A 26940-nucleotide genomic window follows, 5' to 3' on the forward strand; every position below is an offset into this window, starting at 1 on the left:
GTGTAGTTTTTGTTTTGCTTTTTGTTTTTACAGGTTTTGTTTGAATCCAGATGCAAATAAGATGTACCCATTGTGGTTGATTGAAATGTTCATTAGACCTCTTTTAAAAGATCAGTAGGTGAAGAAATTGAGTTGGTGTATTCTGTAGAGCCAGGGGTGTTTGGCAGAGTTTATTAATGGGACTAGGTAGAAAATATTTTAGCTGTTGTGGGCCATATGATCTATGTTTTAACTATTCAACTCTTCCATTGTTTTGTGAAAACAGACACAGTCAGTGGGTAAATGAACGGATATGGCTGTTTCAGTAAAAATACTTACAAAAAGAGGCATCTAGTGTAGTTTGCCTATCCCTGCTTGTAGGGTTTCTGGAGTCGAGATTTTTGCTGATTACATTTCTGGGGAGTCATTCAACATGATTCTTTGTTTACTGTATTCTCTATAAATTGGTAAGTTGGGTGTGGGATCTAGATGTTTGCTATCCACTGCAGGGTATCCCACGCCCACCTCAACTTACCCACTAGTTCATAGATAGTGTCATGTTTTTCCATTTGGCTGCACATAATGTCTAGTTATACTTGATGATGGTACCGAGCATTGATGATCCATAGCCCTTGGATCAAGGTAGTGATACTCTCATTCTATCATTTCTTCCTTATTTATTAGGAATGATCCTAGAGATAGAAATATCTCATACTATTTGGTTACTCAGTGGTACCATTTACAAAGGAAAGGCAGCATCTATATTTAAGCCTGATGCTTTTCCTTTTATTTACCAATTTTTGGAATAATGAGCCAGTTGATTACCATCTTTAACAGTGACTACTGTGTTTTTTATATTTCCTTTTTTTCTCAGTTTCATTTTGAATTTATGGATTTAAATGTATTTAATTTGTTCAGTGTTCAAATGGCCCCATCTGGAGCTTGTGAGAGCCTCTTCATTTCAACATGATCCTAGTAGTCTTTGATTGCTTTCTCGTATGTAAGGATGTTCCTTTTTCTTCTCTAGACCTAAGTACCCATTTTTTCCTTTTAGTTGTAAGTGGTTCTCAAGAACCTAGTCTCAGTAGTAGGGGTGTTCATTGCTACTGGGTTTTCATGTTTTCTAGGTCTTCTTCCAATGTACAGTGCTAGTGAATGTGTGTGGTTTTTGGTTTGGTTTTGCTTTTAAGTTAAATAGATTTTGAGGTCATAGGGATACTTCTGTGTCAGTCATTTTCTTTGTCTTACAGTACACATACAACAGTCTAAGAAACTTAATACTAACACCGCTACCAAAAAGATTACTGAAAATAATTTTAAGATTTTTTTCCTGTTATATCTGTCCTAAAGATGGATCCTTCTGGGAATGAACAATTAACTGCCTATTAGACTAGTTCTGCTCTCTGTGCTTATATCACCAACTCATACATATTTAGGTTGACTTGTTTCATTTAATTTTCAATAATTAAAGTATTGGTTTTAAGGAAATTGGATCTGTAACTTTTTGTGAGTATATAATTCAGAATAGCTGGAAAATTAAATGATTTTATAACTGTTTACAAATATGTACATGGTTCCCAAATCAAAGCTATGAGAAAGATGCATTCAAAAAGTCCCTTCACTCAAGCCAGTTTTCAGACTTGCTTGGATTTTAAATATTTGACCTTTAAGCATTAGCCTGTTACACTACATAGAATTTGGTTCAAATTGTGTTTGTATTGGTTACCTGTAATAATTTATGAATTCGGGCAGATTCTCTTAGTTTCTATGTCTGTAAAATAAACATAATAATTTCTACCTGCTGGATTGATGTTGGGATTGGTCATAGATCTGGCACTTAGTACATATGCAGTCTGGTTATTTGTGATATTGTATTAGCTTGAAGATACCCATTACTTGAGAATTTGGGGGAAATTTTTCTCAAAAAAACGTTTGTTTGCTAGTGCTTTAATTCTTAAAAATTTCCTCTAACCTCAGTCTTTTCAGTCTTCTGTGATCACACCATGTATATTCCTTTTTCTATTTGCCCTTGCCCTTAATGTTTCACTAATTTGATACCTGTTTTTTTGTCATATGAAGTTTATGTACTTTGAAAGCTGGATTTATCTGTATATCCTCCATAAAACTTTCTCTAAGATCTCTTATGTAGTGCCTATGGTTTACAGAGAACTTTTTACATCCATTATCTTATGTAATTACTTGTATTCTGTATTGGTCATAGGTTAACTCTCTTTTATGGATGAAATTTAGCTAGATGGATGACAATACCACAGAGTACAACTGTTTCAGTGGTTAAGAGAGGATAAATACCCAGGTCTTAGGATGTCTAGTTTGGTGTTCTTTTCACTAAATAACTGCACGCTAGCAAGTGTTTCCCGAATTCCACTGTACTTACACAGTGCCGCAGTTAAGCCTATTACATACATGGAAGTGAGCAGTTCGTTCATTCCTTCCATCTAAAAATAATAGTGTCTCACACTACATTTATTCAGTAAAATCATTCAACAAGTGTTTATTGATTACTTATCATGTGCTTATTTTGAGTACTTATTTGAGTGCTCATTTTGTATTTCCTATGACCTTTAACTTACTGCCAGATAGATAGTGGGCAGTTGGTGGTTTAAGGTTATTTTGAAGGTTTATTTTATATCAGGCTGAATATAGTGTTTATTATTTTTTTTAAAGATTTTATTTATTTATTTGAGAGAGAATAAGAGAGAGAGCATGAGAGAGGAGAAGGTCATTGGGAGAAGCAGACTCCCCAAGTTGCTGGGAGCCTGAGGCGGGCCGAGATCCCGTAAGTCCGGGATCATGACCTGAGCCGAAGGCAGTCGCTCAACCAACTGAGCCACCCAGGTGCCCCTGAATATAGTGTTTATATACATTCAGGGAAAAGGAGGCTTTCCAGAGGAGGTCTTCTTACATAGTACATATATGTTACATGTCTCACAAGTTTAACCTAGGGGAAGGTAAAATGAGTGTGTGTGTGTATATACATATATACACACATAGAATATACACGTGTGTATGTGTATACTTACTATATATATAGTAAACATTTCATTAACTGAAAAATAAGCCCTTTGCTCATTTTTGTCTCATCATTGCTGTTCCTAGGGTGAAATAAAAATAGAGAAGCTTTGTATGTGACTTTTGGCATTTGACTAAGAGTTGTAGATCCTGCTACAAAGATACACAACATGAATTCCTACTTTATGGAAAGCATTTCTTCATTTTCATATGTGAAATGTTACATTTTTTCAAGATAAACTAAAAAATATAAGGGAATGCTTTACATTGTTGTTCCTGATTTACTGTATTTTTCATTCCAAAATAAAAAACCTGTTTTCAGTGGAGGAAAACTATTTTCAGATAAGATGCATATTGTTTGTATCATTTAGATGGGAAAAGTCTCCCATTATCTTTGTTGTATTTCTTGTTTTGTTTCCTTATTACGAGGACTTTTAGGCTTGCTTAGGGCCAAAGGTTTGACTTTAGTAGTGCTTTGTGTCCACTGCACTGCAAAGCCTGCGCTGATCTGTGGCTGGTCTTTTCTACTAACCCTAGTGGTTTCTGTGGTTTACCCTCAGCCGTAGTTGGGTTTATTTTCCAGAAGCTGGGCCAGACTCTTCTCGGGGCATTTAAGTATATGTAGTAAAACTAGTGTTACCTTTAATTTGAGAAACTAATATGTTATGTATGAGCCCCTTTGGAAGGCATGTTGAGTAATTAGGATAAATATCTAAAAGCTCTTCAGCAAAGTAAGGCAAACCTTACCAGTTATTTTAGCAGCAGGAAATAACATTTCTAATTGGTAGAATTACAGCAGAAAGGATTTCGTTTTTTTACATCTCAGTATTTAATTTTTTTTACATTTTAAAACAGGAGATAATTTGGCCATTTTTTTTTTCTTGAACCTGTCAATATCGCAACTCTAAAAGAATAACTGGGAAGTTGTGTGCTGTTGGTAGATAAAGAAGCAGCAAGTTGCATTCTTTAAGCTCATTTGTTGTCCTGAGTAAAAGTTAAGAAATTCCAGTATGTTTCTCCCCGCCAAAAGACTAATTTCTAAATTAAAAGAATTGGGAAGAAAAAGATAAATTGACAGTTTCATCCTTTCTTTGCTGCCATTGTCTGTCACTCAATGGCAAGCCTGCTTCACTACCCAAGTGAAAGCATTTTTCTTTCCTTTCCAGATGTCGCAGATTAGAAATAATGACTAAAACTAAATTCTGGTTCAACAGAACAACAGTAAAGAGGTTATTAGAACATAATATAATGACTTACATGATAATACTTCACTTCAAATGATTCACTTTGCTATTATAAATCAGTAATCTACTTAGTTTTGGACTCTTACTTCCTAAGCTTGTGGCTTAGTTGTTTCAGTGTTTTTAGTTTCCTTCATGTTTAGTGTGTAAAACAGTTGGGCATTCCATAATTCGGGGGCGCTTACATGTTAGCTGAAAGTTGAAAAAGCTTTTAAAGTGATTTCTTAGAAATGTGGTTATTGATTTTGAACGTACGGTAAGGTATTTGACATTTTTAAGGAATGCATGCTTTTCTGGAATCTTAAATTATGTTGCAAGATAAATACGCCATTTAAAGTTTTGTTTACGGTTCAATGTTTAAAGTCTTCTTTCACTACTAGGCTGTCACTCTAAGGCAGTAGTTGTTAAAAGTGTAGTCCTTGGACCAACAGCATCAGCATCACCTGGAAACTTGTTAGAGATGAAGATGCTCAAGCCCTGCTTCCAGACCTGAATTAGAAACTCTGGGTTGGTGCTCAGCAAACTGTTTTAACAAGCCTTCCAGGGGATTCTGATACAGGCTCAGTTTGAGACCCTCCACTCTGAGGCTTTGTATGTGGTAGCGTCACACCACCTTGACTGAAAATGATCTGCTGCTACTCAGCTTTTATTTTATTTTATTTCATTTTTAAAGATTTTACTCATTTATTTGACAGAGAGCAAGCGAGAGAGGGAACACAAGCAGGGGGAATAGGAGAGGGAGAAGCAGGCTTGCCATTGAGCAGGGAGCCTGATGCGGAGCTCGATCCCAGGAGCCTGCGATCATGACACGAGTTGAAGGCAGACATTTAATTGACTGAGCCACCCAGGTGCTACTCAGGTTTTATTTTAAAAGTTATAAATTAAAACATCCCTTAACTTTTTTTTTTTCTTTCCTGAGATTAAATGAATATTTGCTTATTTGTTACGATCTTCAGTTTGGGGAAAATGTTGGTTTTTTTCCTTGGTGTGACTTTGACTACCTCCAGGGGTTTTTGCAGTATTTGCTGGGTAGAGAAAAAGGTAAACTACCTTTAGGTATTCCTGTTTTCATGCTAGCACATGCTTAATTTTAGACTAAGTGAAAAGACCACATATTTTAAAATTAAAATCAGTCATATTTTTAAAACAGCACAAGTTATGATTTTGATTACCTGTTGTGCAAATACCATTTTTAAAGTGACCATCAGGGTATATGTGACTGCTGTGAATTCATTTTCAACAGAAGAAAGGAACAAATAATTTGAAAATAACTATTCTTGTAGTCACCCCTCTTCTGAGATGCCTGGAAGGGTTTTTGTTTGTTTTATTAATGTGCATTTAAGCCCTTGAAAGTGTATATATTCACAGTATACTTTCTCGTAGTATTTTGAATAGCACGCCCTTGTGCTTTTGAACTGAGTCACATAAGATAATCAGGTCAGTCTTTGGGCAACTCTTTGATTTAAGATTCAGATTCTATAAACTAGTTTTGAATACTGAAACTAATCCAATTGATAATTGACCTAATTACTGATAAATTTTCCTGTTTTGTCTGAAACCACAACCACCAGCTAATGTGCCACATTTCTCTAAATGGGCTCTCATTCTGATTGGAATATCCTATATTTGTTAGTGATAGGTGTCCCTAATTAATATTATTAAATTATATACCAGTTTAACCTCACTGCTTTTGTGCTGTTACTAAAATCTAGTTTTAAGTGAATTCATTTTACATTTGATTATTCTTTGAATTTCAGGATGGTGAGGAAGAAGAAAATGAGAAAGGTATGTTTGATGCCAAGTAGAGTTTTAAAAATTGCTAACATTTAGAGAAATAGTAAATTATGTAAAAATAAAACATTCCTTCTTTGAAATCTTATTTTTGAAATGAATTTATTTTCAAATTTATCAATTTAGTGAATTAAGTTAGCATCTTGATTTTATTTTTCAATTGGTTTTAATTTTGTTTTTAACTTTAAAGATACGTTCTAACTTACTGGTACATATCAGTTACTGTAGTGGACATCGCCATATTTTATTTAACCCAATTTTAATTTTATGTTTTAAAATAACTTCTAGCATACGGTAAGTTGATAATGTCCTTTAAGACTGGCACTGCAGTAACTCATACGTGCTTATTGGGGTCCTAGAGTGTAATGGATACTGAATTGTACAACCAGTCCTAAAAATGGGTCACCAGGAGACTGACTTTTTGTTTGCTGTATAGAGAAACTTTCATACAGTCTTCCAACAGTTTTCATAGTTTAGGAGAACTGGCTCATCCAATACAATTACAGGGACATCAGTAGTAATGCGTTGATCACTATGAGGTTACGGATGGAAGAGTTCTTGGATGGAAGTCAAAGGTCCTTCTTTGGACTAGAAAGGACATGGAGCAGGGTTCTAAGCAAGGCAGAATAAAAAGCCCAAAAGCGATGATGAAGTAAAGCTACTGACTGAAAAACATCACATGCCCGAAGCCTTTCCATTTTGGGGGAATGCAAGACATCTTCGAAAATGATAATTGCAGGACTGGCTGGACAGGATGAAGACTGGAAATAACCAATTTCCTGAACATTATGGAGCAGGCCATCTTTGGAGTCTTCTGTAGCAGTTTTCCATAGGATTCTGGACTACCCAAGAATTGAATAAGAAGAATGAAAAGGATGGGCCCTGAAAAACTGTGAAGACTATTGTCCTCAGACTGTGACCTTTCAAGATGTCACCATGGGAGTTCTGAAGGTCACAAGGGTTAAACCCAAGATGATTCGAACACTGAATAACAAATCTTCACATTTGTCACTTACCTCATGGAGGGAAACAAAATCTTCCATATGCCATTAACTTATAACCACAAACGAAGAGTTGGTATCCTCAGGATGGAACCATTTCTTCACTTTTGTTGTTTGGTATTTGTATGTAGAGATCCTTTTTTCCATGAAGAATAAGTGATCCTGGGTAAAGGATTGTTTATGTTAGTTAATACCCTTGTGTTTTTTTTCCCCCTAACCTTCCATCAGTGCTAATAACTGGCTTTATATTTTCTAGGTCCTATTCTAGCTTATGAATATGAAATTGTTTAAACTTCTTGTTTTGCCGTATTTATTCCTGTTAAATCCTCTTAGATATAGCAGGTTCTGGTGATGGTACACAAGAAGTATCTAAACCTCTTCCTTCAGAAGGGAACCTAGCTGAGGCTGATCACACAGCTCACGAAGAGATGGAAGCTAATGCGCCTGTGAAAGAAGCTGAGGATGACAACATCTCGGTCACAATCCAGGCTGAAGATGCCATCACTCTGGATTTTGATGGTGATGACCTCCTAGAAACAGGTAAAAATGTGAAAATTACAGATTCTGAAGCAAGTAAGCCAAAAGATGGGCAGGACGCCATTGCACAGAGCCCGGAGAAGGAAAGCAAGGATTATGAGATGAATGCGAACCATAAAGATGGTAAGAAGGAAGACTGCGTGAAGGGTGATCCTGTCGAGAAGGAAGCCAGAGAAAGTTCTAAGAAAGCAGAATCTGGAGACAAAGAAAAGGATACTTTGAAGAAAGGGCCCTCGTCTACTGGGGCCTCTGGTCAAGCAAAGAGGTTTGTTTTTCTATGTCAGTTCTTTACGATACTGAATTCCAGCATTCAATAAGATCACTCTACATTAAGGGGGTGGCTTCAAGACCATGTACAGTAATTAGTACTTATGATCCTGCCTATAATATTTTTGACCGTCATAAGTTACTTTTAAAAAAATTTCAAGATCTTCGTAATATGCAGTGTGTCCTACTGATTGCATTGTCGAATTGTCAGCATATATTTGGTTTTTTTTTGGTTGTTTTTTGGTTTTTTTTTTTCAAATTGACAATTTTTTTGTGTTTTATTTTTAAAAATCCTTGTGATGATGGTTAATGAACAACTATCAGTCCTAAGAACACAAAATGAAGTCAAGTCCCAGTCCTGAAATCTGGAGAAGATGGCCATATATCCACTGAATAGAATTGTCAGAAAATATAGATCTTCAGGCATCTTGGGGAAAATCAGTGCAAGAATCCTAAGGGAATCATTTGCTCAAATAACCTAATCTAGGCCTTTGGAATTGTTAATTTGTACGAATAGTACTAGTTTGAAATATAGTCAATATCAAGCTGTTCGATTTTTGTTTTGTTTTGTTTTTTTTGTTTTCAATTTTCTTCTGGTGGTTTGCTTCTTTAGCTCTTCAAAGGAATCTAAAGACAGCAAGACATCATCCAAAGATGACAAAGGTAATGGATTTTTTACTGTTTGTTTCAGTGGTAAATTGCACATTTTTGTTAAAAAGTAATAATTTCCTGGGGTTTCCTTTGATCTTTAGTCATTAAAAATTGACATACTGAACATTTGGGGGTGGGTCTATCTGTAAACTATTGAGTTAAATAGATTTCCGCAAACTCCTGGTGTGATTGAAGCGTTACCTTTAATTACTTACTTTGTAAACTGGTTTGAGTATATTAAAAGTCTGTGTTTTTCACATTGCGTTCTAAGCAACTGTACTGAATGTTAATACAGTGGGTATTTCATTTTCTTACATTATAATTTTAGAAGTATTTTATCTTTAATTGTAGTCATTTGTATCCCTTGCACACCAGCACAACTTTTTCCCTGTTCTTTTAGGAGATGTACTGTGAATAATATTTGCCCTATTTGTGGAGTCTAGTATTAAGAGAAAACCAGTCTCTAACATTTGGTTTTGCTTTTTTTCATTGTTTAAACCAGGGCACACTTCTAATAACATAGCCAGTATATATTATTTTGATTCTTGAAGATCTGTTTCTTAATTTGACTTATTTTGGGTTGATGGGAGTATTGTGTTGGAAGTTAGTTTCATTTGACATTCTTATAAGCTTAAAGATGCAATATCTGATATTGGGATGTCTGGTTATTTCACGGCTGCGCACTATAGTCTCCTCTTGCACGTATGCCATCTACTTGAAAAACATTTCTTGTTTTCTAAAGAAAGCATTGTAAGGGAAAAGAACACCATTCAGGTACTGCAAAGTCCTAAAATGCTTCTTTAGCGAATGTTAATCTGTTTTGTGGTTCATTTAGTGTTACTTTGTTGGTATGTTTTTATAGTTGGAAGTCTTAGTGATTGACAGTTAATTGCAATTCTTATATCCCTTACAGTTTTGGTTAATGGACAAAATATAATAACTTAATATTAAGTGTTAACCTGTAAATTCACAAACTTAGTGGTCTTGGTTAAATGGTAACTTTTTTCTATTAACTAAAAATTTTTTTTCTGTAAGAGAAATACCTGGGCCCAAATGTTATTGGTAATATAAAAAAGATACATGCACTTCTTGTTAGTATCGATCCTTTGATGCATTTTTTAAGAGTAGAAATGCCACAAACATTAATATTTAAAATATTTGAGTCAGCTGTGTGTTGTCTCTTCATATAAGTCTACACTGGACAGTAATTTTTCAGTTAAAACTTATGGCATGTAATATTCTAAAGCATTGAAATTTTTTAGTCTTTGTACATGTAATAACCTGAAGTTATAAAAATTGTTACTTTTAATTATTACATACTGTTAAAGTGGATTAAGAATTGTTTTCCAAGTAAAGTCAAATGAATGAAAGCTCCCCTTTTAGAATAGCATGTTTGAGGAAAAGCATTGGAGGGTGACTGAGAAGGCCTATATTCTAAGTAATGGCATCTCTATTATGAAACCATAATTCGTGTATGGAAGTAGTACAAAAATGATTCATATAGCATTATACTTACCTATTCTAAAGGATTTTGAGGTTTCTGATTTTATTCTTAAAATTAAATTTGTTTTAGAAAATTGTTTCTTATTAAATCCAGAGTTAACTAGCTGCATATAATTTCATTTTTAGTCTTTCTCTGCTAGGTAATGAAGTTGAGCTTTTGGTTAGTCTTTGTTATTAAACGTTTAAATTCTTGGAAATAGTTTATCCCTTGCTTTGACTCTTCCCTCTTACACTCCCAATTTCTCAGGATCTAAAGCCCAGAACAGATGTGGGTAATTAAGCAGTCTGTAAGTTTCTTGATGACTGTTTTCTGGTTGTTTGTATTCAGTGCAGTGGTAGATTCTAAATGATTAAACTTAGCAGTGAAAGTCCAGGACCTGTAGTTCATGGTTTACCCATTTTGATGTGAAACTCATGCACTAGGAAGTATACAGATGTTCAGACTTGTTTCCTCACTAGCTATATTATCTGTTGTGTTTGATTTTAATAATAGCAAATTCATAGGCTTTTGATACAGCAAGGTTGTACTATCATAACTAAATTAAAAGAGGGTTTTATAATTTTGAAAGCATATGGACCTAATAATTTTGTTTAAAAATAGAATTTCCAATTAAGACGCTAAAATGTCTGATATTAAATCTGTTCTAGGAAGTACAAGTAGTACTAGTGGTAGCAGTGGAAGCTCAACTAAAAATATCTGGGTTAGTGGACTTTCTTCTAATACCAAAGCTGCTGACTTGAAGAACCTCTTTGGCAAATATGGAAAGGTACACTTTTTATCTGTCTTTCTAGTATCTCCATTCGAAATGGGGATTATATTCAAAACGGTATTATATAAAACCTTCCAGTTTCTTGATTTTCTCAGGACTGGTATAGACATAATTACTGAGTTCTGTGGTACTGGTGAATTTTGTCATAAAATCTCACCCGGAGCCCTAGGGCTCTTTTTATTAAAAGCTTATATTTTGAGCCCATTTCAGTGAAAAACTGCGTTTTGTTTTTCACATACATCATGATTTCTCTAGAAACTTGAGTATCTGAGGTTGATCTGATCATTTGGAAAATATAGGTAGACTAGTCTAATACTAGACCATGGGATATAGAGTTTGGGGGTCGGGTGGGAACTAATGTCCCTGTCATCATACAGATTCTAATACAGTAGTGGAGAAAAATGTAAAACTGGTAAAAATATACTTAATTAAGTTGTGATATATGCTATGATGGAAAGAGTTGCTAAGAGAGCAAAAGGGGGAGGGTTTACTATAGTTGGTTCTTCAGGCATATAAGGGAAAGACCTAATAGAGAAGAATAGTAAATAATTAAATGACTAAAATAATAGTTAATAGTTTTTGAATTGCATTGTAGTTGATCTCTCTCTCTTATGGCACTCACTGCTTTCTACCGTTTATTTTTGGTTTTCATTATACATCATACGTAATCTCCAGTGTAAGCTCTTTGATAGCAGAAACTTTATCTGCTATACTTTGTGTGCACACAGTGGGCTTTGGAATACTTATTAAATTAATGACCAGTATTGGTAAATGACCATTAATGGTCTATCCTCTTGATTTTAGGAGTCCTTTTTTTTTTTCTTCAAATATAAAGAGTTACCTGAGTGTTAAGGATTCTTGTAGGTGTCAGATACAGAACACTGAGAATTGTAGTTGCATGGTCAGCGCTGGTGATTTATTGTCAGAAATCCAAAACCAATTTTTTTTTTTTTAAGATTTTTATTTATTTATTTGACAGAGAGAAATCACAAGTAGACGGCGAGGCAGGCAGAGAGAGAGAGAGGGAAGCAGGCTCCCTGCTGAGCAGAGAGCCCCATGCGGGACTCAATCCCACGACCCTGAGATCATGACCTGAGCCAAAGGCAGCGGCTTAACCACTGAGCTACCCAGGCGCCCCCCAAAACCAATATTTTAATGCTGGCATTTCCTGGGACTAAAACTATGCAAAGGACACCATGCACTTTATAACAAGACCTTGGGCTTAAAAATCAGGTTGCTGTTGGGGCAAGTCTGCCTTTCCCAGAGTTGAGATAAAAGCTGATAGTTTCCAGCCATTCATACCACACAGCCTCCTAAATTCCCTCTTTACTTCTTCATGGTATTATGTCTGTCTTTCTCTTTGCTCAGCACTAGATCACTTTTCTTCTTACTTACCCATCCCTTGTCTCTCTTAACTATTTTACAGAATTTAAATTATTTGTCACTTTGATATTGGTATAAATCTTAAAAGCACAGACTGGAAAGTGTGTCTCTTTAGAGTATATTTTTGTAGGGAGTGTTTTTAAAGACTGCTGTTTTATATGAGGATAATTCTTTATTCATTTTTTGAAATTAATAGTTACTCGTTATAGAAAATTGTTAACAATCATTTAGAAACTTTCTAGAAATTTGCCCTTTTTTTTCCTTCCCTTTAAGAGATTTAGGGTGGGCTTATGATAGGGGAAGTTTGGCTCAGATCTAATTGAGAATATTATTTCTTCGCTTTCATTAATTGTGCCAATTTCATTGATGTGACTAACTGTTTTGGCTATATATTTGAAAAAATTAATAAGAAAAAATTAGGTTAAATTGCTTTTTGATACTTTAAATTGTTCCCCTGAATATTTACTACATACTTAAAAGCAAAGTAGATAGTGATCACAAGAATATGAGACAGAATAATATATATCCTAAATTTATCCTTCATTATGAATTTCTGTCTTCTGAGTAGTCATTTTATTTGAATAGTCTTACTTCTGAAGTTTGATCTTTTTAGAATGTATGTAGTTGTAAAACTTTGTAAAGTGTTACCTTATCTTGTAGGTTCTGAGTGCAAAGGTAGTTACAAATGCTCGAAGTCCTGGGGCAAAGTGCTATGGCATTGTAACTATGTCTTCAAGCACAGAGGTGTCCAGATGTATTGCCCATCTTCATCGCACTGAGCTGCACGGACAGCTGATTTCTGTTGAAAAAGTAAGCTTGCCTAAATGCGTATAAGAGGGAGGTTACTTTGAGGGCCACTAATGCTCAATTTCAAGAGATTATACCAGTAGGGAGTACAATTTGGTATAATTTTTAAAGTATTTTTATTTTTTTTCTTCCATGTTTTCCAGATTTTCTCCTAGAAGCATACTGTTTATGCTCATTAATGTTAACTTACTTTTTTGTTTTGTTTCCTATTTAAACCTTCAGGTTAAAGGTGATCCTTCTAAGAAAGAACTGAAGAAAGAAAATGATGAAAAGAGTAGTTCAAGAGGTTCTGGAGACAAAAAAAATATGAGTGATAGAAGTAGCAAGTAAGGATTTATTTTTTTGATAAGCATGTAGACTTTTCTGGGAAATTGATGAAGTAGTTCTCACTGTGTTGTTTTCTTGGGTGGTATGGTCAGGACACAAGCCTCTGTCAAAAAAGAAGAGAAAAGGTCGTCTGAGAAGTGTGAAAAAAAAGAAGGCAAGGAGCCTAAGAAAATAGAAGGTAAAGACGAGAAGAATGATAATGGATCAAGTGGCCAAACTTCAGAATCGATTAAAAAAAGTGAAGAAAAGAAGCGAATAAGTATGCTATGTATCTTTCTTCTCAGTCCCTTTCTAATGCTTTCTACTACTTCATTTTTACAGTGGAAGGGAAGACCTGAGATTGCAGTCCAGAGAAATATTTTAATTTTGTTGTTCGATGTCACTGTGGTAGAAAAGGAGGTCCAGTAGCACTAGTTGTCTTCTTTTCTACCCTTGGGAAACAGATGTGTTCTTTTCAGCTGAGCCCCTTTGCTGGAGACCTGGACTGGCAGTAAATGGTCACTGATTTGTAGCTGTGTAACTGAGTTGGGATCTTTTGGTATTGCAGAAAGTATCTATGTTTGTGGGTTGAGTTATTTTTTAAAAACTGGACAAATTACTTTCTGATAGAGTTAGTAGGTTCTTTTTTTAAATTTCTTGCACTGGTTGTGAATATCTGGCTATCCTAAGAATTCAGCATTTTTACATTACATTTATTGTCTTTTTTAATGAAATGTTTTTTAGGCATTTGTTTATCTACTTTTTTTTCCTCTTAGGTTCCAAGAGTCCAGGACATATGGTAATACTAGACCAAACTAAAGGAGATCATTGTAGGCCATCAAGAAGAGGAAGATATGAGAAAGTAAGTCTCTGGGAGGGATGCTGTGTATTATTTTCCCTGTTTGCAAAAGAAGATAATTTAGTATTACCATTTTTTGCATACTTCTGTTCTTGAAAATCTAAGAGAAATGGAATATCATTACTCATTTAAACTTTTTAAATGACCAGCCTAACTTGAAAACCAAAACCCCAAATTATTTTAACTTCTAGTTCTGTTATAACTTTTTTTTTTCTGTAGATTCATGGAAGGAGCAAGGAAAAGGAGAGAGCTAGCCTAGATAAAAAAAGGGACAAAGACTATAGAAGGAAAGACATCTTGCCTTTTGAAAAGATGAAGGAACAAAGACTAAGAGAGCATTTAGTTCGCTTTGAGAGATTGCGACGAGCAATGGAACTTCGAAGGTAGGAAAAGAGTCTATTTTATACCTGTCTTTAACTATAGGTACAAATTTCATGCTAGTTACAAACCAGATTTCTAGAAATTGTATTCCCACAGAAAGCTATTGGCCACTTTTAAATGCAGTAAAACCTAATGATTTCTTAAGTTTGTATAGCATTTTACAATTTACAAATTACCTTTCCAACTGTTACTTCTGTCTCAGCTGTTCTTTAAGATTAGGTGTGCCCATTATATAATTGAAAAAATAGAGGCCCAGAGAGGCTAAATGACTCTTCCAGTGCCACATGGCGAATGAGTGGCAGAGTCGGGACTCAGACCCAAGTCTTCTGACTCCAAGTCCAATGCTCTTTCCTCTACTCCTAAGCTGCCGCCATGAAAAACATGACTTTACAGAAAAAAATGATGTTGAGATAAGATAGTGTAAGCTACAGTGTTCAAAGTAGCATGTCGACATTTTAGGAAAAATTGATTGTACTTTGGATTAGAGCCCAAGTGAAGGAAGATTCGCCTTCTGAACCTTATTGTGTTCAGGCTCTATCTCAATACAAGCATTCTCTTTAAAACAAACTGAGACAAACACTTCATTGTTAGTGGCAGTATCTCAGCAGTTCACCACAAATGCCACCATTGCTTTCCTATATCAGTTTTTGGATGCCACTTGAAATATTCTTGTGAAAGTGTTTTTTAATATAAATTTCCAAATATTAACCTATCTCATTGATAGGTTATCTCATGGGATTTCGTCTATTCATTCACAGGAGTGTTAGGAACAACCAGACACATTTCACAGCTCAAATAGCACTATGATTGCCACATACTTTATTAGAAGGAAATAATTCTGGGGTTACTCAGAACCCATTTTTTTCCTCTTTTTTTTTTTTGATGAAGTCCCAGTATTCTGAGATTCCTCTTTATATGATAAGTTAGGATGAGAGAGTAGGTTCTACCAGAGCAGTGATTCTCAGGTCTGTCAGAGAAGCACCCCTTTTATATTTAAAAAAACAAACAAACAAAAAAGTCGCAGCATTTTCTTCACTCTGCTGAAAAGTAATTGATGCATAATAGGCCTACAAATGCATAATATGCTTTTATAAATAATTTCCCAAAAAAACAATATAATGCCTTAATTCTAACCTAAAGAAGAAATAAAAGCAAATTATAATGAAGCATATATTCCAGATATGAATGTTTAGGCACGACTCTCTAGAAGACCTAATGAAGTAGTCAGATGTTTACAGCCCTCTTTAGACTCAATGAAAATGTGACAGCTACAAATGCAGACTGATATTGGTGTGTCATTTTGGTAAGTCAAATACCAGGAGTGGCGTTGACATTACTACCTGATTTCTGAAATGGTGAACAGCTCTTGGTGAAGGTCTTGAAGTATTTTTCCTTTAATTTACATGGAGTTGTATTTCTTGACATTTTAGTTTTTATATAAAAATCATGCCAAAGCAAATAAACCAACCTAACATTTATTAGAAACAAGTCAAGTTTTAGGCTATGATTTTTTTTTAAGGTGATTGTGTTTTGTTTTGTTTTAATTACATGAATGTCCATTACAGCATTTGAAAGGTGTAATTGTCGGACAGTTTTTGTGGTGCAGAGCTATTCTGATTTTTGCACGCTTCAAAAAATAATTAGGATCTTGGTTCCCCACTGCCTAAATGCTGCTAACAGCCCCCTTGCTCGTTTGTGATAAAATGCCCCTCAGATATCCGTGGGTGCAGCACTGAGCCGCTGAGAACCACTGGGTTACTAGAAGACATGCTTGTAGAGTCCATGGAGGGCCTTAGAGTGAGGAGATGACAAAAACGTGACTTCTGGTCCCAATACAGTAACTTCATTGAGTTCAGCAAACATTTGAACTGCCTCCTGACTCAAAGAAGCATGGGCCGATGAACACTAAGAAATTATATGTAGCAATTGCTATAATTCGTGTTGACAGGTATGATCCCAACTCATCAAAATAAGGTACACCTTGTTTAAGGAGGCAGACCATATACTAGATACTGGAAATTTTCCTCTCAAAAACAGTAGAAGTTTAGTTTTGGAAATTCATATATGTAGAATATCTCCTTTTTAAAATGTGGATTTATTAATGGGCTATTATGGGATTTTTATTTAAACAGGAATCCTCTAAGAGGCAACTACTTTATAAAATTCAGCTGCTCAGTTGACAGTCTTAATAAATAAGTGACAGCATTGGAATCTGTTTAAAGTTTTCTTTTGAGTTCTCTTTCCAATTACATTAAAACTACTTAGGTTGAGTTGAAGTTTAAAATTGCCAACCTCAAGGAAAAATTCAAACTCAAAAGCTATTCTCTTTCACACAGTGCTAGCATAATTTAAGTATTTCTAAATACTGATTTTTGTTAGACGAAGAGAGATTGCAGAAAGAGAGCGTCGAGAGCGAGAACGCATTAGAATAATTCGTGAACGGGAAGAACGGGAACGCTTACAGAGAGAGAGAGAGCGCCTAGAAATTGAAAGGCAAAAACTAGAGAGAGAGAGAATGGAACGCGAACGCTTGGAAAGGGAACGCATTCGTATTGAACAGGTGCAGTCAGAAAATCTTTTCATCTTAAATAACTGACCTTTTCCAAACCCTGTGATTTTTGCCCTAAAATTTGCTTTACTTGTTGTAAAGCTTCTGTAGAATGAGCTCAGTTAATGAGCATTTATTAAGTGTCCCTGAAAGATAACAATCACTTAGGTGCTAGTTCAAAATACATTTAGTTGTGACTTTGTTCGAGCCAATTGGTAATAACCCAAGCTCTGCAATCATGGCAGCCTAATAGTCTGAGCATAGGACTCTGAGTCCAGAGTAGTTGTAATCCAGGCTCTGTCACTATCCCAGTCTCCGCAAATAATAACTTATTTCCTTACATTGTAGAGTGGGAATGATTTCCCAAGGCTGGAAGGAAATAATGCCTCTCTTTGCAGAACTGTATCCAGGTTTTTAAGAACTTTATATCTAATTCCCTTCAGGTGCTTTTGTTTCAGTCAAATGATGAAACTAAATCTGACCTTCCCCATTACCTGCCAGCTTCCACCACCCAAATTCCGTTATTTTTAATGTTGCAGAACAATAGCCATAGCCTAGATTACTGATTTCTGAAGTCAATTTTGTTTACGTATTTGTCCCAGGTGTGTGTTTTGCCCGGTGCTTGCCTTTGGTGGTTTCTTAATGACAGGATGAAAACAAGGTTGCGCATGTACTTACCTTATGTTTTCATTTTGCATTGGTTGGTTCTTCCTTCTGTGTTGTCTGAAGGAACGTCGTAAGGAAGCCGAACGTATTGCTCGAGAACGAGAGGAGCTGAGAAGGCAACAGCAGCAGCTTCGTTATGAACAAGAGAAAAGGAATTCTTTGAAACGCCCACGTGATGTAGATCATAGGTAGTTGCCTGCTTTCTTCTTTAACAGTGCGTGCTATCTTAGGCCTTTCAAACTGATTTAAAGCTGATTGGAGTAGCAGCAAGTACAGGCAACCATGCTTGGAATAAAAGGTCATGATCAGTAGGGATGGGAGTGGATCCCGTGCTTGTCAAGTAGGAAGAGTCTGCCCTTTTCCCCTTTCCCTTCCTATTGCCAAATGTCTTTCCATTATGACTGGAAATACTTCACCATCATAGGCTTCAGTGATGCTTCTCACACTCAGACCCATTTTGAGAATTCTGAGAGGGTAGTGCAGATAAATTTGGAGGTTGCAAACTGGGAAGGATTGCATTGTGTGTTTGTGTTCATGCTCCTTAATAGATTTCCAAATGCAGTCATTGAATTTTCTTCATATAAGTTCTGTGAGACTTAATTGATTGTGGTGAGAAATACATGGAATGTATGAATTGTGCTTGGGACTTACCCATCTAACCTTCCGGAAGTTAAGTGTGACTGAAAAAAGTTGTGTACTATTGGTTAGAATTTTATTATAAAATGGTATCTGTCTTTTCCATTTACAAATTTTAAAACAGACCATTTTTCACTTGTTTTCTCTCCTGTGAAATTCCTCTAACATTACATGACTCTGTGCCATCTGATAGTTAATTCTTTGCTAGTCTGTTCTTGTAACAAAATGTTTTATGTCTTGAGTTTATTAGCCCTCTGTATCCACAGTTCCTAATATGTGGTATGTATGACTCCAAGTTAGTGTTGTTGGATTATTATTAAACTCATTTATATAAATGAGTAAATATTTCTCTTCAAGGCGAGATGATCCTTACTGGAGCGAGAGTAAAAAGTTGTCTCTAGATACAGATGCACGATTCAGCCATGGATCTGACTATTCTCGCCAGCAAAACAGATTTAATGACTTTGATCACCGAGAGAGGGGCAGGTTTCCTGAGAGTTCAGCAGTACAGTCTTCATCTTTTGAAAGGTATATAGATATCTTGAAAGTTACTATATTTGGGGGGTCCTGGGTGGCTCTGTAGGTTAAACATCTGCCTTTGGCTCAGGTCTTGATCCCAGGGTCCTGAGATTGAGCCTCATTTCGGGCTCCTCCTTGCTCAGTGGGGAGTCTGTTTCTCCCTTGCCTATCTGCCTCTTCCCCAGCTCGTGCACTCTCTTGCTCACTCGCTCTCAAATAAATAAGATCTTTAAAAAAAAAAGAAAAAGAAAAAAGATTTTGTTGTATTTGGTATGTGAGCCTTGCTAATGATAACTTTGGTTCTCTATTAAAATCTTAAGTACTGGGCACCTGGGTGGCTGAGTTGGTGAAGCCTCTGCTTGCAGCTCAGGTTATGATCTCAGAGTCCTGGGATTGAGGCCTGAATCCGGCTCTCTGCTCCGCGGGGAGTTGGCTTCCCCACCGCCCCAACTCTGCCTGCCTCTCTGCCTACTTGTGACCTCTTTCTCTCTGTCAAATAAATAAATAAAATCTTTAAAAAAAAAATCTTAAGTACTACAGGTCAGATCTGAGTGTTCAGAACAAATCCTACATTTGGTTTTTGTTGTTATTAATGTAAATGTGATTCAGTATTCAAAATTAGTTTGAGGTCATGAGTTTGAGCCCCATTCAGGTTATAGAGGTTGCTTAAATAAATAAACCTTGAAAAAAAATTTAGTTTGACAGACCACCATAACAAAGTTAAGTTGATTCGCTTTATCCTCTTAGCATTGTTTAAAACTAGGTGGGAATACTGTTAGCTTTCAGCATGGGGTGTGTCTCAGCTGTTGAGAACACTAGAACCTCCTTCATTCAGGCTGGTAGTCACTTGAGTGTTTGATGTTAATTCCTCCCAGATGCTAAACAACAATCTCCATACCAGGCATTTAGAATATAAATTATTATAATCAACAGTTTATTGTTGATTATAATAACAACAACAAGTTATTATAATCAATAAGTTATTATAATCAATCAATATAAGTTATTATAATCAACAGTTGTGGCTTTTCTGGTGGCTTTGCCTTAAGTTAATTTTTAAAGAAGCTGTGATTTTTCTAAGTTATCCAAGTACAATTAAGAATAAGGCCAAGTGGGGCACCTGGGTTGCTCAGTGGGTTAAAGCCTCTGCCTTTGACTCAGGTCATGATCCCAGGGTCCTGGGATCAAGCCCCGAATTAGGCTCTCTGCTCAGCAGGGAACCTGCTTCCCTTCCTCTCTCTCTGCCTGCCTCTCTGCTTACTTGTGGTCTCTGTCAAATAAATAAATAAAATCTTAAAAAAAAAATTGTGATTTGTTAAAAAAAAAAAAAAAAAGAATAAGGCCAAGTAAGTACATCTCAGACGTTTGTTCTTTGTTTTGGATAATCAATAGGCGAGAACGCTTTGTTGGTCAAAGTGAAGGGAAAAAAACACGTCCTACTGCACGAAGAGAAGATCCGGGTTTTGAAAGGTATCCCAAAAATTTCAGTGATTCCAGAAGAAATGAGCCTCCACCACCAAGAAATGAACTTAGAGAAACGGACAGGCGAGAAGTCCGGGGAGAACGAGACGAGAGGAGAACCGTGATCATCCATGACAGGCCTGATATCACTCACCCTAGACATCCTCGAGAAGCAGGGCCGAATCCATCCAGACCAGCCACCTGGAAAAGTGACGGCGGCATGTCCGCCGACAAACGGGAAACAAGGTATCTGTTTAGTTGCCAGGGCCAAGCCGGTGGCATAGAAGATATTTGTGTTCAAGGAAAAAGAGGTGTAATAGAGTTTTGATCGAAGATGTCTTCGGGTTTTATTTAACAGAGTTGAAAGGCCGGAACGATCTGGGAGGGAAGTTTCAGGACACAGTGTGAGGGGCGCGCCCCCTGGCAATCGCAGTAATGCGTCGGGCTACGGAAACAGAGAGGGAGACAGGGGCGTGATCACGGACCGAGGAAGTGGAACACAGGTAAATGCTTAAGGATATATTGTCACCTCTTCAGGAATAAATTCCCGGGATTTACCATTTTGATGGTCTAGATTATTTAGAACGATTGGGAGGCGAGATTCTTAAAAAAGCTCTTAGTATTTTTCATATTTTTACTGTCAATAATTGAACATTAATAGTCCAAAGAAGTAGGATGCTAGCCCTGAAATTCTTATGCCATTTTTCTTAAAATTCCTGCTCAAATTTGAGTATTGTTAAATTTTGTAGATGAGCCTTCTTAGAGATGAAGGTTTTATTTCCTTCTAAGAAATTGAGGCTTTTAGGGCACCTGGGTGGCTCAGTGGGTTAAGCCGCTGCCTTCGGCTCAGATCATGATCTCAGGGTCCTGGGATCGAGTCCCACATCGGGCTCTCTGCTCAGCAGGGAGCCTGCTTCCTCCTCTCTCTCTCTCTCTCTGCCTGCCTCTCTGCCCACTTGTGATCTCTCTCTGTCAAATAAATAAATAGAATCTTAAAAATTAAAAAAAAAAAGAAATTAAGGCTTTTAGATTAGCAGGGAAAACTTTGACTTCAACTTGTGTTTCTCTCACTTTTAACTTTTTTAAGATTTTATTTATTCATTTGACAGAGACAGTGAGAGCAGAAACACAAGCAGGGGAAGTGGGAGAGAGAGAAGCAGTTCCTGCCAAGCAGGGAGCCTGATGTGCATGCAGCTTGATCCCAGGACCTTGGGATCATGACTTGAGCCGAGGGCAGACGCTAAGCAAATGTGCCACCCAGGTGCCCCTCCCTTTTTAAAAAAATACTCTCCTAGTGGGGCGCCTAGGTGGCTCAGTGGGTTAAGCCTCTGCCTTCGGCTCGGGTCATGATCTCAGGGTCCTGGCATTGAGTCCCGCATTGGGCTTTCTGCTCAGCGGGGAGCCTGCTTCCCTCTCTCTTTCTCTCTCTGCCTGCCTCTCTGACTGCTTGTGATCTCTCTCTGTCAAATAAATCTTTAAAAATAAATAAATAAATAAATACTCTCCTTGTTCATTAAGTAGCTTAGAATGTAGAACTGAGATAAAATTTTTGTCTCTTTTTTGTTCTTTTAATTCTAAAGGTGGGTGAGTGGAATCGTTCATATTTTTTAATTGCTTTTTATTCTTGTGACACTTTATTGACTTGAATATTTTGTAAGTTAATAAAGTATCTTCATCTCTTAGCAACTCGGATGAGCCAAAACCTTTTTTTTTTTTTTTAAAAAGATTTTATTTATTTATTTGACAGAGAGAGATTACAAGTAGGCAGAGAGGCAGGTAGAGAGAGAGAGGAGGAAGCAGGCTCCCTGCCGAGCAGAGAGCCCGATGCGGGACTCGATCCCAGGACCTCGAGATCATGACCTGAGCCGAAGGCAGTGGCTTAACCCACTGAGCCACCCAGGCGCCCGAGCCAAAACCTTTTTTACCTAATTTGAAAGCATTCTGTTGATGAAATACTGGCATATTAGTTCAGTGGCATAAATGGAATATCTTCTTAAATTATATACAACAAAGAATTCTGAAGTGTGTTTGTGGTTTGTGTGTGTGTCCATTCTTCAACCTCATGGTACTCTAATGTTTTGTCTTGTGTTTGAATACCTGTTGGCTTTTATAGCAATATTTTTTACTGGAAGAGTTTTATTAATCCCTTGGCATACTAGCTAATACCACTATACATTTTCCATTTCATCTGAAGCATTCATGAAACAGTTTTGGGCCTGATGGCATTATCAGCTTTCCTGTTTCTAATAAATAAAAAGTTAGTAGATTTTTTTTTTTTAAAGATTTTATTTATTTATTTGACAGAGAGACAGTGAGAGAGAGCATGAGCGAGAAGGTCAGAGAGCGAAGCAGACTCCCCATGGAGCTGGGAGCCTGATGTGGGACTCGATCCCGGGACTCCAGGATCACGCCCTGAGCCGAAGGCAGTCGTCCAACCAACTGAGCCACCCAGGCGTCCCAGATTTTTTTTTTTTTTTTTAAAGATTTTATTTATTTATTTGACAGACAGAGATCACAAGTAGGCAGAGAGGCAGATAGAGAGCAGGGGAAGCAGGGTCCCCACTGAGCAGAGAGCCTGATGTGGGGCTCGATCCCAGGACCCTGGGACCATGACCCGAGCTGAAGGCAGAGGCTCAACCCACTGAGCCACCCAGGCGCCCCGAGAGTTAGTAAATACTATCAGTAGGTCAGTTAGTTCATTGAGCTCTTTATCCTGAGCAAAACTTTTAAGACAGGGTTTGTAATGCAGACATTCTGCCTTAGTTGGGGTAAAAACTCATAGATTGGCCCCTGCATTCCGATGTCCATTTAGAAGAGGTATCCTGAGGAGGAGATCTTGTTCCTACCTTGAAAATGCTGTTTTTTGTTTCGCCAGTATCATCTCTCTGTAGAGTACCTTCAGCTTTTCTGTTGACTAAGTATCATCACTTAGTCTGCTTTCCTTGGATCCTTAGTTCCATGGCTTTTGTTTTCTTATGTTCATTACTCTCTTTCATAATCATGTATGTAAGACCTTGGAGTCATAGCAGTAATGAGTCCTGTGTGAAATAGGACAACTCCCATGTTTGTGCTGTTTGCATGTCGATCTTACATTTACCCTCATTTGTCTTACTGTTTTACCTTCTCACGTATTTGTTGATCCAGGCACTGTACACACACAGATCTAGAAATACTCAAAAGTCAGAAAGTACGTGCATGCTGAAAGGTATGGAAATAGAAGTTACATTGCTCCCGTACGCTACACTGAAGCCTGAGCAGCTTCTCAGTACCAAACAGGTGGAAATGCTTTCCATGTGCTGTGGTGTTATTCAACCTTCTTTTCTTCTCAAACACCCTGCTGGTTTGTTTCGGACATTAAGAGCACACCGGCATAAGTGAATCGCCATGAGGCTGCAGGTGTTGTGACTACTTTTTTTTTAGTTAACATATAATGTATTATTAGCCCCAGGGGTACAGGTCTGTAAATCGTCAGGCTTACACACTTCACCATAGCACATACCCTCCCCAATGTCCATAACCCAACCACCTTGTCCCTACCCACCTCCCCCTCACAACCCTCATCAACTTTACTTTTAATATGTAATTCTTTAGCACTACCCTGAGGAACGACATGTGGTTGAACGCCATGGACGGGACACAAGTGGACCAAGGAAAGAGTGGCATGGTCCACCTTCTCAAGGGCCTGGCTATCACGATGCAAGGCGAATGGGTGACGGCCGGACAGGAGCAGGCATGATAAGCCAACACACGAGGTAAGTACTCAGTTAAGACTTCACTGCAACCATTCATCCACACCGTTAATCTTCTGTAAAGGGCAGTATAGTTTCTGAGAGATTGAATCGCAGCTAGTAACAGCCCTACTTCTTCCAACACATTTCCCCATATTAACCCCAGATCGCCCAGAGATTATATGCAGGGCAGCGGATGTTAATTTGTTAGTTGATATTCTTCATTGTAAGTTCATCGATAGGCATTCTGCCATAGGGATTGAGATACAGGGATGTGTGTGCATCAGAATCTAGTAGATGGAGAGCACTAACTTCACGTCGGAACCATCATCTTGTTCACTACTTGGCACTACTAAAGTCTTCGAATGGAAGAGAAGACTGAAAGTACATTCTGCTCCCTTCCTTCTCCAATAGCTCTAATAAAACTGTTGGATATTTAACTAACCCAAAGCCTGTTCGTATTCTCAGAGGCGAGCTTTATCTTCGCTGTGTACCAACATCCATCGTGGCCCCTCAGCCAGCAAGTCTTTGGTCTCTCCCTCTCTTCTGTGCCCTCTGTCTTTCCCATTCCCCTGTCTTAGAAGAGGGGGCGGGCTTGCTGATCCGACTTACTGCTTTGCTGTGGTTGGTTCTGCTGTCAGACTTGAGTGAGTGTTTATTGTATCTGTGCCTGCGTGGCCTCATCACTCATTCTGTCTTTGGTTTCAAAGGTTACCGGTGCCTTTTTTCTGGATACATCTATATTCCTTTATTTTCAGCTCTCCTTGGTGGTGAAGCACTGTTGCTCACTGTGGCTTCTCTTTTGGTGGTGGGGAGACACTTCTCCGTTTTCTCAGGCATCCGACTTTCTTTCTGCCCCTTTGGATTTCCTTTGCTGGCTCCTTCAGATAGTTGAACTTGAGACACTGCTCTTGATATTTAGCTCTGTATTATGATCTTTATGTAAATGCTTTGCCGGCTGCATAAATTCTGGCGAAGTCATTCTCAGTCCTTCATGTTCCGTGTGTTTCCGCTAGCTTCTTTTAATTTGCCAGTGCCACTGTGCATCTTGTTCACCCAGACTGGGCCTCATCTTTTATCTCCCTCCACTCCTAGCCTAAATTTCTAAATGTGGTTCCATTTAAGAAAAATAGTTGCAATAGCTATGCCATCTTCTTCATTTCAGCTTATCAAATTAGTGTTTTATCTTCTCTGTTACTCATACTTTTAAAAAATTTAACTATTTATTAGAACTGTGTTGTTGTACCATTATTTGCTCCAAAGCCAGGGAGCTGCCTCTCTGGTCACAGATCTAACCTGCCTTCCTCAGCCAGACATTCAGACCTTTATGTCGTCTGGTTTTACTCTCCTTAAGCTGTTTCACCATGAGTTTATCTCCCAAATTGGTTGTAGGGTGTTTTGATGGGTCTTTTTTCCTGTGTTGCTCATTATTACCTACTACGTTGCCATTAAGCATATTAAAAAAAAAATCCATCCTCCTCCAAAAGAACTCCAGAAACAATTCTGTGGTGATGTCCTCTAGTTCAGAGGTTCAAATTCCTAGCTGATGCCTATGCTCCTGATCTGGGGATCACACTCAGAGCCTCTGCTCCAGTCCATTCATGGTGCATCTCATCAGTTGGCTCACTATGAAGTGAGAGTGCCCAAGTTCAAATCCTTGTTCCACCATTTATTAGCTGTGATTTGGGCAAGTTACGTAACCACCAGATCCCAGTTGCTTTATCAGGAAAGTGGGGTTAGTAATGGTCCATACCTCACAGGATTGTTGAAAAGTGTAACTTATTTAATATGGGTAAAGTACAAAGAACCGTGCGTGGTAAATGATAAGCACTTAATAAGTAGTAGCTGTAATTTATTCTTTTGTTCTTGACAATTTTTTCTTTTAAACCTTTTTTCAGTAATGCATCCCCAATTAATAGAATTGTACAAATCAGTGGTAATTCCATGCCAAGAGGAAGTGGCTCCGGATTTAAGCCTTTTAAGGGTGGACCTCCACGACGATTCTGAGAATTAGCTCTCTGCCATGGTTTCAAGATAATTTATTGAAATCTCCTGTAAACTTTACTTGACTACTTATGAAGAGGACCTCTGACTTGCTTGAGAGTTCTGTCAGACTTTTCTTTTTTTCTCATTTTTTAAAATTTAACATGATTGCTTTTCTCAATTTTGGAGAAGATGTTTAAATAGTTCCGTTGTAACTTTTACTAGTTTTGTGTATCATTCAACTTTTTTTCTTCCAGCACCGAAACACATTTGAAAAGATGGAATCCAAACCATTTTGTTTAACGCTGTGTGAATATAAAGAGTAGTTTGCAGGTGTGTGGTCGTAGTTTCATTTGCAGCATTAGCTCTGTGGTGTCAGGCTCTAGAGTTCCTTCTTGTCACCAAGCGTTTCAGCCTCCATTTTGAAGGCTGTCTAAGCTTACAAAAGTCTGCTGTCTAATTTTTAGAGAATAAGATTGTTCCTTGCATTTCTGAGTATTATGTAACCTATTTTTGCAGAAGGTACTGTTACATTAAGTGCATCTGTGTATCCTGGTTTAAAAAAAAATGTACTCTTTTTTGAAATAAACCTTCATATTCTGTATAGTTGCTAAAGCGTTGAGAACCTTTTTAACTGTAAAATGAGAGCCGATTTTCAGATTAGTGTAGCAGCACACTTGTTCGGGTTTGCATGGTATGAAACCAAATAGATTCATGAAACCTTGGCCATGAGGTTTGTATCACTTGAGGTTTTTAGACTGAGTTGTGCAGGTAAGTGCACTTTTTTAGGTAATCTGCACTGTTTGGTGGATAAATTCCATCTCTGGGAATTGTGTGGGTACTAATGTTTCCATGTTCCCAACTATGTTGAGAACTGGAAAAAAAAAAAACAA

General features: G+C 37.3%; 1 protein-coding gene across 2 annotated transcripts in view; it reads left to right on the plus strand.

Annotated features, from left to right (window-relative positions):
* The window catches only part of SLTM (SAFB like transcription modulator), a 44366-nt gene extending 17710 nt beyond the window's left edge, over positions 1–26656 (plus strand). Inside the window, exons 6-21 of one of the 2 annotated variants that reach the window (XM_044231363.1) lie at positions 6008–6035; positions 7376–7844; positions 8460–8509; positions 10649–10767; positions 12814–12963; positions 13183–13286; positions 13380–13546; positions 14043–14128; positions 14345–14508; positions 16886–17066; positions 17784–17908; positions 18714–18884; positions 20268–20582; positions 20695–20839; positions 23928–24088; positions 25963–26656. In XM_044231363.1, the coding sequence (XP_044087298.1) occupies positions 6008–6035; positions 7376–7844; positions 8460–8509; positions 10649–10767; positions 12814–12963; positions 13183–13286; positions 13380–13546; positions 14043–14128; positions 14345–14508; positions 16886–17066; positions 17784–17908; positions 18714–18884; positions 20268–20582; positions 20695–20839; positions 23928–24088; positions 25963–26071 (2544 nt within the window). In that variant the 3' untranslated portion in view covers positions 26072–26656. The remainder of the gene's footprint in view (positions 1–6007; positions 6036–7375; positions 7845–8459; positions 8510–10648; positions 10768–12813; positions 12964–13182; positions 13287–13379; positions 13547–14042; positions 14129–14344; positions 14509–16885; positions 17067–17783; positions 17909–18713; positions 18885–20267; positions 20583–20694; positions 20840–23927; positions 24089–25962) is intronic. The other variant, XM_044231364.1, reaches the window with a different exon arrangement.
* Positions 26657–26940: the final 284 nt, after the last annotated feature.

This window comes from Neovison vison, chromosome 13 (assembly GCF_020171115.1).
Source record: "Neovison vison isolate M4711 chromosome 13, ASM_NN_V1, whole genome shotgun sequence".
Classification (NCBI taxonomy): domain Eukaryota; kingdom Metazoa; phylum Chordata; class Mammalia; order Carnivora; family Mustelidae; genus Neogale; species Neogale vison.